This window comes from Andrena cerasifolii, chromosome 3, assembly GCF_050908995.1.
Source record: "Andrena cerasifolii isolate SP2316 chromosome 3, iyAndCera1_principal, whole genome shotgun sequence".
Taxonomy (NCBI): domain Eukaryota; kingdom Metazoa; phylum Arthropoda; class Insecta; order Hymenoptera; family Andrenidae; genus Andrena; species Andrena cerasifolii.
Genome location: NC_135120.1, coordinates 20621909 through 20637710, shown reverse-complemented (window position 1 = coordinate 20637710; position 15802 = coordinate 20621909). Strand labels below are relative to the sequence as shown.

Sequence of the window (15802 nt, the reverse complement as noted above, 5' to 3'; positions counted from 1 at the left end):
ACCTGTATCGTCAGAGCGAAGATAACATTCGGAGCGTTGGTTCAACTTTGAAGAACTTCGAGTATGTGTGGCAAGTGTCGATCGATGTGAGTTTAATTGATAGTACAATATACCCGTTGCGCGACCTACGTTGCGTAAGTTATAACGACGGTACTGGAATGCTGTGGCTAGAACTTACACCCTCCACGGAGCACGATAACATGTTCGCAATGTAAGAAAAAGAGAACCGGAAGATGAGGTCCTTCTACTCGCGATTCATCTCGAGACACGTACACAACAATTTCAAGGTTCCAGACAGTTATACATATAAGCTGCCTTCCAAGGTGGACTGGTCAGTTTCTAGTTTGCATCGGGTCTGTGGTCTGTGACGTTTCGACCATCGTTGTGCGGAAACTTCTGCCGCAGTGCATCGGTTCCCGATCAGCGACGGGTAAATATTGACGGGATGTCTGAAGTACCCTCGGACTTCAACTATGCTGTCGTATAGTTTGAACAGTTGATATCTAATCTAACAATAGGCTGTCAGTATAGATAAGTACGGTACTAATGATCTTGATAGAGTCGTGTTATTGTTCGATTTCTGTAGAGCATTCTGGCGGGAGACTCTGACCGCTATAATAACCTCGAATAGTGGCGTTATCTTTATGCTCGCGGAGGTCATGCTTTTATTTACAAACCGAAAAATCAGCAAACGAGTACATTTTTTACCTCTAAATGCGATTCAATTTCTCGTGTCTAGATAACGCGAGGCATTTAATTTTAGCGGTTTAAACCACTGTCAAAGGGCCCAATTAATTGCTACTATCATTACTTGCGAGCAGGCTTAATTAACTGATTGCTGAGACGAAAAATCTGTACGTAATCATAGTTTCTTGTTGTTGATATTTACTCTATATAAACGAGTAATTCGTCGTTCAACTCGAAGATGATTTCGCAGCTATAAATATTACTTGTTATAAAAAATTGTCAGAGGGGCATTTTCGCCTGGGACGTGCAATATAACCTGCAATGAATTCGACGCAAAAGTGGAAATAAATAGTAAAGAAAGGGAAAAAAGGGAGGGGAATATAGTGCTGTGATATTCAATGCAAAGATCTATGGGCGGAAAATGAAAAAGAATAGGGAGAAATGAATTTTACCAAGGAAATGTACGCGAGTGGAAGACCAGAGGTGGTAATGAATTTGCTTTTATCGTCAATCAGTTGACTAGATGATATTTTACGATTAGCCAGTGGATAACAGATCCGAGATACCCGATAAATTAAATCAGATTGTTTAATTAAAATTTAACTATTTTACCACTGTCGCGTAATCCCAAGAATATTTTAAGAAAAGGTCTTTGGATCAATTTTAGCCACAGAAGTGTACTTTAAAAGCCAAGTAACGTTGAAAACTTTGCATTTTACCAACTTCGGATTAACTTAGCAGGACTTTAATAATTTCTTTCTTGAAAAATATTGCAGTTCGCGAATTTCGCGAGAAGTAACATTTCGCGTAAGCTGTTACGCTAAAAAGCTGATGTTTTTGGCGCAGTACAGCGTGGCATTACAAAAACGGTACTGAAGTTTAGAACTCCTGCTTTGCTTAATTATTCGAGTAAACAATTTTCGAGCCTTTAAGACTGCAGCTTTCAGCGCAAAGCCTGTTGTGGAGCTTTGGATTCAACTGTATTCTTCTGGAAAATTGTATCCACGTTTCCTCACTGTTATGAAATACTAATCATCAACTACAGATTTTTAATTCGTCCGCTGGTCAATTAGAAAATGTTTGAAGGCTCTTCCAGAAAGTGTTTAAACTCTATTAGGGTAATCGTTGCTACAATCTACTTACGAATAATTATCCCAGATCCATTTAGAGCTATATCCACTTAGAAACTCCAGAAAATCGCCAAATACCTACAGGAGTTACAGACAGAATTTTCGATTAAACAAGGGCCGCTATTTGTACATACGCCATGTATAGATTTAACGGGGACACATTACTACGTTTAGCGGACTATACGAGCACAGTTTCGACGATAAGGGCAGTTTTGACTGCAGCCCATGCGCGCACGATAATCGGCAAATAAAGCCCGGCTTAAAGCTATCTTCAAGTCCGATCGTTTGTCCAAGTAGCGCGTTAATACATTCGATTCCCGTAACCTCGGTCCTCGTTATCGTTTCGCGGCACACGCACAAATTAGCAGTGTTTTATTTACCTCTGATTGGGAATAATGAAATTGGGGACAATGGATCGTGGTGTATGGCACAGTTTCTCTCATCCCCGAGGATACTGTGTGTGAGATAATTCGAAAGCATTAACGCAGTCAAGGATTGCCATTCGCTAATAATAACCGGGCTGACTCATTCTAATTTACAAGCTGATAGGTATTACAGTGCAACTAATGTCATTAAAATCCGTCGCAATTCGAATTCATTATTACTAAGAAATAAGAAATCGCTTTATTATTCTCTGATAATGCAAATGATGTTTCAACCAGGAACTAACGCACTAACCACTCGTGAAACAACGTCTAATGAAGCAACTATGCTATTACCCTCAGCCACTCCATATTGCACGAGGCTTTGAATTCTGCACTACGTATATCGCGGTTTAATCCGTGCAGCGAAATTTTCATGAAGTGTGGAGATAGAAGGTGTATTTTATGGTCTTTGAATCTTTGATCTTCTCTATTAAGGTGATCGGTTAGTATCGCTGCTGGTGGGGTGATTTCGAGAGGAAAGAAGGTCGTGGTAAAAATGGGAGGACATCGAAGTGTGTAGTCTCTGCCCGCATCTTGGATTGTGCAGTGAGTTTAAATGTTACACAGTTTTAGCCAATCAGCGAAAGACTCTATTTACCGAACTTCCCTTACGTTGACGCGAAACGGAACGGAGGGAAACTTTTTTCATCTCATTATCTGCGACAACAGGCCGAATTGCCTCTGACAATGAGAGAAGAGGGTAACTCCGTCGCCGCGGCAACATTTCTTAATCATATTTCAATTAAGGTGCTCGGGTGCATTGTGCATGGAATTCCACCTTGTTGCCAGCTACATCCGCACCGCCAATATCCGGCTTTCAGATGAAAATTCTGCAATACGCGCGCACAAATCCCGATGAGCTTTGTGGAGTCGATTACTGAGCAGATAAGGGATATTATTTGCCGCAGCGTCGAACTTTGTTGGCGATAGTAATTTCGTTGTAACTGAACAAGGATCAGAGAGTTAATTAAGCTTCAAGTACACCTCTGATTGCGAAAATTCATGTACTAGATTTTGCAAGATAGATCACTCGTGGTCAAAACTCGAGGAGTACAAGTATCCGAGTACAATAAGAGTTTGCTATCAAGGTGTTGTCGCTGTTAGATATTCTCCGAGCCTCCTATGCGTCTTGACTAATCCAACAATGCCAACTGCATAATGTTTAATAAACATGACAATTGTTACCGCGTGGATTCTGGGAAATCGGCGGGAAAAGAATTATTATTCATGCCGGGTGTAGACAGAACACGTTCCATGGTCACGTGTCGGTTAGATTCACGCGTCGCGTTCAAATCACTGCCTCTCGCATGACGGAATTATATTTGCCAGGGCCCCGGTGATACGGGCGTGTAATGCTTCCTATCTATCAGAGCAGGATACCCCTCTGATCCACTTTCTTCGCAAACTGTCGTAAACCCACGCCTCCCGGCGCGCTACAACATATTTCGCATCAGGATATCGAGAAACAAAATGTAGAAGGGAAGCGTATTTCGCGGCAACAAAGTTTTCGTGCCTCCCTATAACCTTGAAGCCAAATGTTTCGCGGAGATTACCTGTCAGGATACGTATTTCCCCGTGGCGAGATTTCCTCTCGGTGCTCCGAAGGGTGAAAATGCCTCGGCGCGCCCGAGAGAACCACTTAAACGCGTCTGTTCGTCTTATATCTGTCTACCCCCTTCCCCCTCTGCCTCTGTTATTACAATTATTCGCGTTCGATTCGCCGGGAGTAAAACTGCAGCTGATAGGAACGTATCGGAGGAGCCCGAGAGGAGTCTGGTTATCTCGCTTCCTTGTCGAACAGGGCAGCAGATGGCGAAGGTCGTCGATGGACTTTCCAAAGGCGGAAGCCAGCGTGCGGCAAATAAGATTCGCGCTCCGTAATTTAAAAGTGACCGCAGTTGTTGGATTATTCGCCAGTGAAGATACGGCAGATCTTATCAATCAAGGAGCAATATTCTTTAATTAGACGATAACGAGTCATTCGAAGGAGATTTCGATAACTACACGAATTTTTCCGTCCACATGATCGCCTGCCACTATTTTCCATTAAGTGGCGAGCTGGAAACTATCGCATGTGTACTTTAGTCACGGTTATTATTTTCCAGGCGCTGGAATCGCGGAGGCTCTCGCGAGAAGCGACGAATGCAAATAAATAAATTATTCAGCGATTAGATATCATCGCGTCGATAAAAAGGCGAGTAATCAGTAAGGCACATCATCGGCCTTCCAATAAACACACGAAAAGTTAAGTATATAAGTGGCACAGAAGATCGTCAGCCCATTTCTAGATTCTAAGCAAACATGCTCGCCACGCTGTCGCTCAGATCGAGCATCTTCGCCTTCCTCCTGATGTGAGTATCTCGCTTGTGCTTTAATTTCCGCGATTTTTAGCGAAAGGCGATTTTAAGTGGGACAGTCAGCCACTCGACCGATAACTTGCTCTAATTGTAAGCTTGACTTTCCTAGCGCTGTGAATGGCGCATCTCTGAAGGAGAATGACGAATTACTGAAGTTCCCGCCGGGCTTTGTGTTCGGGGTAGCTACTGCCGCATACCAAATAGAGGGAGCATGGAACGTGAGCGGTAGGTCTCTAAAATTTAAATATCCTGCCATGGAGATGCAAACTTCTCTAATGCTTCACCTCTGTGACCTGAAAACGCAGACAAAGGTGAAAGTACCTGGGATCGGTACACCCACCTCCAAGATGGTCGTATTTTCAACAATGACACCGGTGACGTCGCTGCGAACTCTTACTACAAGTACAAGGAGGACGTGGCTATATTGAAGATGCTCGGCGTAAGTATCGATGGGGTGATTATAGTTTTTCTGTGAACCCTTCGTTAAATACTTCACTTTGTATCAGTCGAATTACTGTGACGTGTTTAAATTTACTTCGACCAAGGGGTGTATCGCGCCCCAGCATGTATTTGCCAATATTTCTGTACATCTTTAGACCTTAATAATAATATTTGAAAATCCACAACTATTTTTTCAAACACAGATTTCAACATATCAGAATTTACATTTCTAGAAAAAAAACTCTTAGATCGTGATTGTACGAGTATTGATAATGTACAATTAGCACTCAAATATTAAAAGATTAAAAAATACGAAAATGGTAACTAAAAAATGATGCCGGGGTGCAGTGAACCCCATGTGACCAATTTGTGATTATAAGAAGGTGTGACAACGGAGGGTTAATAGTGATTGCGCTACTGCAAAAACAAAAAGGGGAATGGTTCGATGAGGTTACCGAGTGGGGACTCTGGCTATTCTATGCAGAGCAACCGTTCCGCGGAATTAATTTCCACGGAACGTATCGAGCTGGGGGATCGAAAAATTTCTATTCACCAGTTTCAAGAAGTCGCGTTGCAATTTCGAGCACGAACCGTGTTTATGTGGCTTTCGATACTTGACATAATCCCAGCCCACTTGAGTACCCATTTAGAACAGCAGAAACACCGAATCCGCTTGGTTCGAGGCAGGAAATCGATGGTTCCTAATTGCTTTTCAAACGGAAATCAGTTGAACAGCAGGAGAAGGCCAATTATAGACTGAGAATAACAGTACGCTTTTCTCGTTCGTCGACAGTTCACCACGTACAGGTTCTCCGTGAGCTGGCCGCGAATTCTGCCAACCGGGTTCCCGAACAAGGTGAGCAAAAATGGCGTCAGGTACTACAACGAACTCATCGACGAGCTTCTGGAGAACGATATCGAGCCGATGCTGACGATTTATCACTGGGATCATCCGCAAGTTCTGGAAGACGCGGGCGGCTGGTTGAACTCGGAGATGGTCGATTGGTTCGGGGATTTCGCCAGGGTCGTGTACAAGGAGTTCGGCTCGAAGGTGAAGAAGTTCATCCCGATCAACGAGCCCACGGCCATCTGCAAAAATGGCTACTCGGCCGGGAATCACGCGCCTGGCAAGAAGCTTCACGGTTTCGGCGAGTACTTGTGCATCCACAACGTTATGAAAGCTCACGCTAGGGCGTACAGGATTTACGAGAAGGAATTCAAGCCGACGCAGAAGGGTGAAGTCGGCTTCCTGATCAATTCGAGCGGTTACATGCCGAAGAATCCAGGGGACATGTTGTCGGTGGAGATCGCGTTCCAGTTCAACGCTGGCTGGACCTTGAACCCAATCTACTTCAAGGATGGTGACTATCCACCGATCATGAAGACCATGGTGGCCTTTAAGAGCGAGGAGCAGGGTTACGCGAGGTCCCGCTTGCCAGAGTTCAGCTCCGAGTGGATCGAGTACATAAGGTATCGCACGCTTCTCATTGAACCTCGCAATCGGCGCGGTTACGGTTTACTGAGTCGAGCGCCGTTTCTGCAATAGGGGTACCGCTGACTTCTTGGCGGTGAATCATTATACCTCGAGACTGGTCGAGCCTGGAGATTTCGGGGAGGTACCGTCTCACGAGGACGACCAGGGCCTGGCGCAGGAGGTGGACAAATCTTGGAAACCGTCCGCCTCTAGCTGGTTGCAGGTACTTAGCTTTATTGTAGCGTCAGTTAGAGGACACAGAGGGATTGCTTCGCAAGGCGATTATGTACTTCTCATGTTTATCAGGTGGCACCCGAAGGTTTCCGTGTGCTGCTTCGCGAAATAGCAAGGAAATACGGCAATCCACCGATATACATCACCGAAAACGGCGTCTCTGATCATGGAACGCTAAACGACGACAGCAGAGTCGAGTACTATCGCGAATACTTGAAGCAGATGCTCCTCGCGGTTCACGTGGACGGCGTGGACGTGCGCGGATACTACCTATGGTCGCTTCTTGATAACTTCGAGTGGGATAATGGTTACAAGTAGGTTTCTATCGTGCGCTTATATCCTCAGAAGATGTCTGTACGTCAATACGATTATTTGATTTCGCAGCGAACGTTTCGGTATTGTGCACGTCGACTTCAACGATCCAAACAGACCACGCGTTATGAAGAAGTCTGCTCAATGGTGGCGGAAGCTTATGGTTGACAGGAAGATATCCGAAATGTGAGTCAACGAGTCGGATCATCGATGATACTTTCCAAAGCCTGTACATACCAGTATAATTAACCATCTCCGTACAAAGCATCACCCTAGCAAATGAACATTCAGGCCCTGAGTTTCCACTTGACTTTCTAAATAGTCAACACTTTCCAATAATTTAGATCCGTCACGTCAGCTTCCATCCTTTTGTCTCATTAGCCTTGCATATCCGGAATAAAGATGAAACAAAGTTCTTTGTCCTACGATCATTTACATACCCCTATTTCGCCATGACCCTCTTTCTTCTCAAGCCATCGAGCATGTACTTCGGAGTATACGACCAAACGTGTCTGTCGCTTTCACGGGAGAGAAGTTCATTCGTTGGCCATTGATCCGTCCCGCGCTTCAACCCCATCCGTATTGGAAGATCGAATTGGCTGAGGGTGTGATAAGGCGTTAGGTACGAAGGGGTCTGTGACAAGGGGGAGGAATGGCCGGAGTTGTAAATGTTAGAGTGCCTATCTCGTTTGTACAGCTTCCTATGCAGCCAGTGAAAAAGGGTGAAAATGGAAAGCGGAATAACGTATCGCGCTTTGGCAAGCAGAATCTGCCGTAATTATCTCGAGGCATTGTGCGTGCAGCTTCGGGGGACGGCCACGAAAACGTACGAAACAATCGAGTACAGGCGCTCGAAGGTGCATACGCGCTGGGATCGATGGCCTCTTCTCGTGCGACACGATGAGTTATAGGGGAAGATACGTTTGATGTATTATCGTGTGTCCGAGGTGGGCGCGTTTCGGCCGCTCCAACCGAGGAACGTTCAGCTCCGTATAAATCAGAAACGATTCGACGAAATTTCAAGCGGTCGCAAGCGCTCCCGAAGACAATTAACAGTTATCTCGAACCGGTGTTATGGTCATTAAATACAATCTCCCAATTTATCGTAAAAGATTTGTGAACATACATGCAGTTAATTATGCTTTTCATCTCAATACGGCTCCGATTACGCTTCCCGCGTTACGTTTACCCACTCGCAGGGTTCCGGGGAGGGGTACCGGGATTTTTAGGTGAGATCGCATAACTTTACATTCGACGCGCTCTAGAGCGCGAACGGGGCCAATATTTGCACACCTTTAGCGCCAGATTTACCCAAAGAAAGCCGGCCGGCGGCGTAATTGGTCGCGGCCCGGGCCCTCTGGGTCGTCGAAAATAAAATCGGCCGGGTCTAAGGGCGACTCGAGATGCTCAATAATCCTTGTTCCCTAGAGCAAATATTACGTAGGTACGTATAATGTATGCAGAGAGCTCGGAAATCCGTGCTTTGGAATCCCATGCGAGGGATTAGCTATCCGCCGTTCGGAGTGCTGAGTAAATTTGGAGGACAACGGCCTCGGAGAAGTGCAGCTATATTCCGGTTAATTTTATTACTGCTAGAAAGTGGCGGGATAGGGAGGAACAAGTAAACACTTCGTATAGGGGCAGGGGAAGCACGGGGACGTGGGACGAACGAAAATAAAGAGGAAAGTGGAAGAAAGTACGGACGGTACGCACCGGGGATTGAGGGGTGAAGAGAGATTCTCGCGTTAAATATTCTATGTATCCCTGTTAATCCTCCCCAGTCGCGTTCGGGCTGGATTTCCCCTGTCCGTGATACCGTGTGACAGCTTCTCGACAGAATGTTTTGGTTGGAAAGCAAAAAAGTCACGGCCCCGTTGCTTGTATTCAGTCCTCGAGGTTCAGTGACGTCCAAGAACGACGTCTAAAGATATCGAACGTCACGAGACACTATGATCTAGATTCCAGACGCTAGGTTATCGTGTTCAGCCGGGTCCCATCGAGGTCGTCAGAGCTCTGTTATCAGAGCAGCAGTAAATCACGAAAAGAGGACCGATGGTCTAGAGATCACTCGTTACGAATGGAATTATAGCAATTCTTCGTGCAGACCTGAAACGTAAATTCGGAGGTCTGCTATCGGTTGGTAAATGTTACGGTTCAGTGACAGTGCTTTTCCTCTGTGTATCTTCTGCTGCAAGGTACACACGTGGGAAACTCCGTGCTGCTGCATTACCCCCGGGCTGAAATGTTTTGATCTCGTGATTAACGACGTTTACGGCGGCGACGAGCGCTGCACTCAGATCTACGCTGATCAAAGAAGCGAAGGATTTTCTCCTCGACTCGAAAGAATCACCGTTTCCCTAAAAACATATCCGGCGCGCGGATCGGCAGCGAAATAATCTAGAGACGCGAGAGGAATTCTTTCGCAAGAAGAATCCGTCTCTCGCTGTCCCCTCGAGCTCGTAATAATCGACGATTTGATAAACGCGGCGAGATAGCATCCGCGCGGAAAGGCAGCTCTTTGTGCGAGTATGAAGCAGTCGGTAAAGTGTCCGAGAGGCAACCGTGGAACGCTTGGAAAAAGAGGGCTGGTAGGGGAAGCGGAGAATCCTCGAGACGTCGGCGTTGTAATTGTAAAAGTTCGCGGCGACGTACGAAACAATAACTGCCGGCAAATCATATGAAACAATGGAGGGAACGGATTGTATCTCCCTTTCCCGGACCCCCCTCTCGTCTGCTCACCATCCATCTTTTGTGCCGGCCGTTATTCGCGTCGGTTTCGACTCGTCCCCCTGACAAACTGCTTTCGCGCCAAGTATCGTCCCGCGGCATCGCGATTCTCCAAGGCGTTCGCCTTCGTCGGATCGAAAGGAGGTTGAAAACTGTCGGGGATGAAGCCGAGGGACGGGGCTGGATGGCGCGTTATCGAGCGAAGAAACAAAGAAGCTTCCTGTAGCGTCGGCCCCCTGGAAGAGAAAGCACTCGGAGAAAAGAAAATGTCCCCTCTCTATCGTTTTCTGATAATCTCCTTTGGTACGCCGCGATGAAAGGGTTTTTTAATTCTAGCCTCGATTGCGACCCAGCCATGAACGGAGGAAAATCAGGGTAGCTGAGGGGTGGAGGGCTGGGGGCTGTGGGTGGAAACGCTGAAACGAAGAACGGAGCGCTGACAATGGGGGCTGAGTGATATCGGGTTATTGGATATTACGGGATATTAATTGACGCTGTGTAATATTCAGGAGTGTCATAGATGTATGGACGAAGGAACGTCCATTCGAGATTACATCTTTTACACTGGGTGTTCTGTAAATGGCGATGTTCTCGAGGGATGGGGTTACTATGGCGTTTCTGTTAGAAGAGGAGCTGTTGGAGTTTGAGATTTAAGGGGTTACACCTAGTCAGGCGGCCGAAAAAAGGCGAATGTTTATGATTTTTTTTTAAAGAAGCGGACGCTCATATTTTTACAAAACCTTTTGCACTTAAAGGAGCAACATTTAAAGAACATTTGGTACTTTTTTCGTAGAAAAATATTTACGTTTATAATAAAGTAACAATCGACATTCAAGAAGCCTTTTTAAAAATTTAGACCTAAGTTTCAGCTACTTTTTTTCTATTATTACTGAGAGTTTGAAATATAAAAATTGATTAGCTTACCTATGATATTATGCAGTTTTATTTGTTCCCATCCTCTGCGGTAATTTTTTATTCGTCTTAAACAAACTGGTCTAAAAGTGCACCTCCGCTACTTTTTTTGCCCGAAAATTAAGCATTCTTTATGAATTTTTTTCTATATGAAACTGAAAAGTTAGGAAGATGGGGTTTATTGCAAATGAAAGATCGCTGTTTAACAGTATTAAAAGAATTTTTAGTTAAAAAAAAGCACCCTCCTTCCTCCCGCTATAGTCGCTGAAAGTTGGCCCCTCGCGGAGCGAGTAGAATTGCGGTGCCATAAATTCCGCCTTCTGTGCTTATATGAAACGTAAACACGATTTGAGTTATTGAAATTTATTACATTTTGTTGTCATTAACCGAGCCGAGTCTTAAATTCAGCATTTAAAACAAAATGGCGTATTGTCAAACTGTAGGTATCAATTTTCACGAAAATTTTTAATTACATTTTGTGTGTGACAAAAATAGAAAAAATTAAAATATCCAAAAAACGTTTGTCAACGACAAAAAATAAATTATGTAAATTGGTTGATTCGTTATCAAGGTATTTATGGAACCGACTTTAAAGACGTGGTTTCGAGAAAAACGTATTCAAAATCTAGGTACTATAAAATTGAATTTGTTCAGCTTACATGTAATCATCGATACCAGGGTCACACAGAGAATCTTCTTAGTCCAAATTGTTTTCGATTTTTTATGAAGTTTTACCAAAGAACCGAACGAAAATTCAAAATTCGATAGTTTAAAGTATCGTCCGCGGGCACTGTTACCTGTGCACCGCGCGGTACAAGACGTTATAACTTTTGTAGATACTCAAATTTCTCAAAACCGCTTTAGAATGATATTCTAGACACATGAATGTTTCAAGAAATGCAAAAAAGAAAATTCAATTGTTTCAACCCAAAAAAGTACTAGGTATGCCGCCTTAATATTGAAATTAGATGACCTCCCGTAACGAATGCAGGACTTTATAACTTTCAGAATGATAGATGTGGAATTTCAATAGGGATTGAGAAGTTGTTCAATTAAGAGAGAGACTAAAACGCATTGAGTCGCGTTAACAAGGTGTTTCATTAGGAAACTTGTCAAACGACTTTCGTGGGAAAAGTTAAATCTCTCGTAACTAGCAGAACTGCCTTCGATTGCTCTATTTCAGTAATGAATGAAGTCGAAGTCCTGAAAGGAACCGCGTCACAGGGATATTCCTCTCTGTAAGTGCCCATCGAGGTGTTTAAAGCGGACTTTACGTCAAAGATGCAGTACATTGACAGGTGATGCTACGGTAACGAGGCGACCTCAGGGAAATTTATCGAGGTACATTCGTGGGAGTTGTCATACCATTTATAGACGGCGATACTTTTCTATGGATCGGTCGATCTCGTCGATAAGAGAAGCTGAGACGGTGTAGGAAATAAATACTGATTTACTTCGTAGTAATTTACTTTCAACTAATTGCAATTACTCCCTTTCGTTCTACAGTAGTTTAAATTAAAATACGGCAGAACAACATTTATTCGCGCAACCAGTAATTAAATAGAATGCTATGATATGTATAATGCGACGTTTCCTTTCTTCCATATTTTCTCCTACATGCAACTGCTCTTCGTTCTTAGTCCTTTCCTGAGAGAAATAATTACTGCGACGACACTTTGTAACATTAATTGACTACGACGTGACAAGAAAAACATCGCGAAACTGTGATTGTCCTCTCGACTATTGCTCACGTTACAACGAGTGTAATTATCTAATTTAATTAACTACATTAATTCTTGCTACAAAAGTAGAGAAGTGTATCGATGTTATACAACCTCATTTACTCTTCAACGCTATTTGGTTAAAGTTTTTGTTAAAGTCGTTTTTCATTATCCCATTCCTCAGCTTTCTAGGAACAACGTTCATTACCAGTGTACCTTAGCCGTCGAATATTCATCTGAATATCGACAGTCTGAGATTCTAATAGAGACCGCTCAAGCGTTCTTTGCTGAGCTCTCTTAAACACAATTTTATAGAAAAGCCGTGCAGGGCTACATCCGATTGTTGCACTTGGATGTCATTAGCTGTATAAATATTTCCCTCCGTTGGTAATTACATCGTCTGATCAATTCACTGGTTATTACAAACTAATTAACATTTGATTTTTTGTCCAGTATCACCAGAGGTAGTTTCGAATATTACGTCTTATCATCGAGTGGTTAACTTAGCTTCTGTTTCTGACTAGCAGAGTGTGCGTCGTGTCGTTTGTAGACGCGTACGATAATCTTGGCACTTAAAGATAACACATTCGAAACCACCATGAACGCCACGATAGTCAGGAACACCACGATGTCCATGTCGCAGCGTTGGTACCACGGTTGCCTGGCCAAGTTGCTACGAAGATGCGGAGCACCTTTGTGACGGATAATATATTCGGTCCACCAGACAAGATTATCCATGAAATCGTAGGGATTGTCATTGACGATAGTGTTGAGTTCGATCATGTTTTCCTTGTACCTAGAAAAGTTGTAACAAAGCTACAGCAACTGGAATTTCGCAAGAGGAATTTCAATCAGAGCAGAGACGCGTCCATAAAAACTTCTTACTCGCGCGTGCACGTTAATCGAAAGCAAAATGACGATGCACGCTGGTTACGTGACGCTGATTGCATCATTGCATAACGCTTCAGAGACATACCCATTGCATAAAGTGTAGTATAAATCATTCCTACTACTCAATTGACTCTTTCATCGGGTCAAGGCTCATGATCGTTCTACACATTCTACACTTCCAAATAGTTAGTGTAACAGGAAAGATATTGATCGACTTAATAAGATGATTTTCCTCCCATCGCAATTACGCGTATCTGAATTTTTACACTTACTTTTTGTCGGTTATAATCTCGCGAATGGCACTTTCTAGCTCATCTCTCGTCACGGTCAGGATTTCCAATCGCTTGCCAACCCCGAGTGCGTCCATCCTACCCACTTGATAGTCCTGGTCCGCCAAAATTGGGAACCCTAGGAGCGGTACCCGGAAGTGAACAGCTTCCTCGGAACTTTGCAATCCTCCTTGGTAGATGAACAGCTTAATGTTCGGGTGTGCTGTACAACAAAGAAGCCCGGTTGTTCATCACAAACAACTCTCCGGAATGTTGTTGCTACTCTGGGCGCTTGAGGATCGTACCGAGAACACTGTGCTGGGGGAACCATTTCGCGGTGAACACGTTGTCGGGCTTCCCTGGCAGGTCGTCCTTCTCGAACTTCCACAACACTCTGTACGGCAGCTTGGCGAACACGTCGAGGAATATCTGTATAGTTTCTCTCGGCAAGTCGGAGCTCATTGCGTTGCTGCCCAGGCTGAAGTAGATGAATCCTTCCGGCGCGTCGTCCGCGAAACGTTGCAAATCCTACGTAACAAGAGACTGAGGACAATAATTATTGCATGCACGCGAAGAAATTGTTATACACATAATTATAGGAATAGGTTTTGTAATTCCTATGTGTTCCGGGAGCCACGAAAAAAGTGGACCCCGGGCGATGGGACTCGAACCCACGATCTTCGGATCCGATGTGCTACTAGGCAGCCGCCTTACCAATGTTGCCAAAGCCGATCCTTCGAAGTCTCTTATTCCGAGCTTCCTCTTTATGGGGGTTCCTGACCCCACTTAGTGGTAAAGATTTTAAGTAGAATGAGGGAAGGAACGCCTACCTTCGAAAGGGGTGGTGAGTTCTGCTTGACGTGGGACGAAACGAACGTGATCATGTTCGCAAGTTTCGGTCTAGCTGGTGTAATGGCATCCGACTGCTCGATGAACACTGCACTAGTGTTCTTTAGTATGTCCAGCATGGGTGGCAGACCCTTTCCAAAGTATTGTTCGGCCAGCTTTTGGTGATGTGAAAACAGGTTGCTGTAAGTGTCCCATATGAAATGCCACATTGCCACGAAGTTCTTTAGCCTCTTCCAGAACGGCAGGTTCGAGCCCGTGTTCGCCTCCAATTCCCACGTGTACTCGTGCGAGGGCATCGGAATCCCGCCGAGGGCGTGCTCGTTCAGGGCCAGTATCCCTAACGATGATACTCCTGCAAGCGTACAAAGCACAGTGGTTAAACGAGATCGTCAGCATTTAATTGTCGAGTTAACCTTGACGGGACGTTATTTTTGAGTTACCATTTTCGTATTTTTGAATACAACTTTTCAGTGATAATCGTACATTCGTAATACTCGTACAATCATGCTCTAATAGCCTTTTTCTAGGAATGCAAATTTTGATACGATGAAATTTATAGTTCAAGAAGAGCGATTTTCCGCGGTTGTGGAAAAAAGCGATATTTTAATTTTTTTTTCGCGATAGATCCCCTATGGAGGCGCGACATTTGAACTCGAAACTTGCTGTTGGTGTGGGATACACCACGTGTGACCACGTTGGGTTAAATGTACAGACGCGACAGTACGAAAACCGAGGCGACGGTGCATTTTAAGGGAGCAACATCGACTTGCTCGTTAATTTTACGGGGAAAGAAGGACAATTAAGAGATACCTATCATGGGCGCGTTAAATCTGTGAGCGAAAGCGTATATGGCAGGCTGGAACAGCATCTCGGCGATGACCAGGTCAAACTTTGCATTGCTCTCGGGCATGATGAGCTTCTTCACCTCCGTATTGTTGAACACGTTTTCCGTGAACGTTATGCTAAGCGGCAGCATTTCTCTTCCCACGAACGACAGCCAGGACTCCCCATCGAAACGGAGGCGAATGAAGTCGATCGCCCTGAGGGTACTGTAAGAGGCACTGGTGTCGATCTGCGTGAGGTTCGTCAGGTTCACGTTCGGAATGGGGTTCGCGGTGATGAGGACCACCTCGTGGCCACGATCCACCAGCTTCAGCCATAACGGCCGGTATGGGACCTGGTGGCTGTAGGACGGCGTCGGGATCACCGCCAGGATCCGAGCGCACTGCAGACGCCTCGCGACGCACAACAGGCACACGACCGACAGCAGAGTTGCAGCCGTGATCTTCATTCTGCCGTGGATTAGGATGAACTGTTACTGGGAACGGTCACGGTGCTACTAACAGTGGTGTCACCGTGTTGCTGGGATTTTA

General features: G+C 44.8%; 2 protein-coding genes across 3 annotated transcripts; one reads left to right on the top strand and one right to left on the bottom strand.

Annotated features, from left to right (window-relative positions):
- Positions 1-352: 352 nt before the first annotated feature.
- Positions 353-7475, top strand: LOC143366742 (myrosinase 1). 2 transcript variants are annotated; one of them, XM_076808069.1, is made up of 8 exons: positions 353-481; positions 4348-4593; positions 4709-4824; positions 4905-5038; positions 5834-6510; positions 6587-6737; positions 6821-7062; positions 7133-7475. In XM_076808069.1, the coding sequence occupies exons 2-8, from the start codon at positions 4544-4546 to the stop codon at positions 7248-7250; spliced, it is 1488 nt and encodes a 495-aa protein (XP_076664184.1). In that variant the 5' UTR covers positions 353-481; positions 4348-4543; the 3' UTR covers positions 7251-7475. The 2 variants fall into 2 exon arrangements, with proteins under 2 accessions (XP_076664184.1, XP_076664183.1); XM_076808068.1 differs by lacking the exon at positions 353-481 and adding an exon at positions 2678-2788.
- A 4673-nt stretch (positions 7476-12148) lies between these two features.
- LOC143366740 (UDP-glucosyltransferase 2-like) lies at positions 12149-15802 on the bottom strand. The gene is made up of 5 exons (XM_076808066.1): positions 15240-15802; positions 14411-14781; positions 13886-14108; positions 13584-13803; positions 12149-13216 (listed from the first exon to the last, which is right to left on the bottom strand). Exons 1-5 carry the CDS (start codon positions 15718-15720, stop codon positions 12919-12921), a joined length of 1593 nt encoding a protein of 530 aa, XP_076664181.1. The 5' UTR covers positions 15721-15802; the 3' UTR covers positions 12149-12918.

Bases quoted from the DNA above. Each gene is read 5' to 3' on its own strand.
- LOC143366742 (XM_076808069.1), top strand. From the start codon at position 4,544: ATGCTCGCCACGCTGTCGCTCAGATCGAGCATCTTCGCCTTCCTCCTG. The intron at 4,825-4,904 runs GTAGGTCTCTAA...CTGAAAACGCAG, and splicing joins GGGAGCATGGAACGTGAGCG to ACAAAGGTGAAAGTACCTGG. The intron at 6,511-6,586 runs GTATCGCACGCT...TTTCTGCAATAG, and splicing joins GAGTGGATCGAGTACATAAG to GGGTACCGCTGACTTCTTGG.
- LOC143366740 (XM_076808066.1), bottom strand. From the start codon at position 15,720: ATGAAGATCACGGCTGCAACTCTGCTGTCGGTCGTGTGCCTGTTGTGC. The intron at 13,804-13,885 runs GTACGATCCTCA...TTTGTTGTACAG, and splicing joins CCCCCAGCACAGTGTTCTCG to CACACCCGAACATTAAGCTG. The intron at 13,217-13,583 runs GTAAGTGTAAAA...CAACTTTTCTAG, and splicing joins GAGATTATAACCGACAAAAA to GTACAAGGAAAACATGATCG.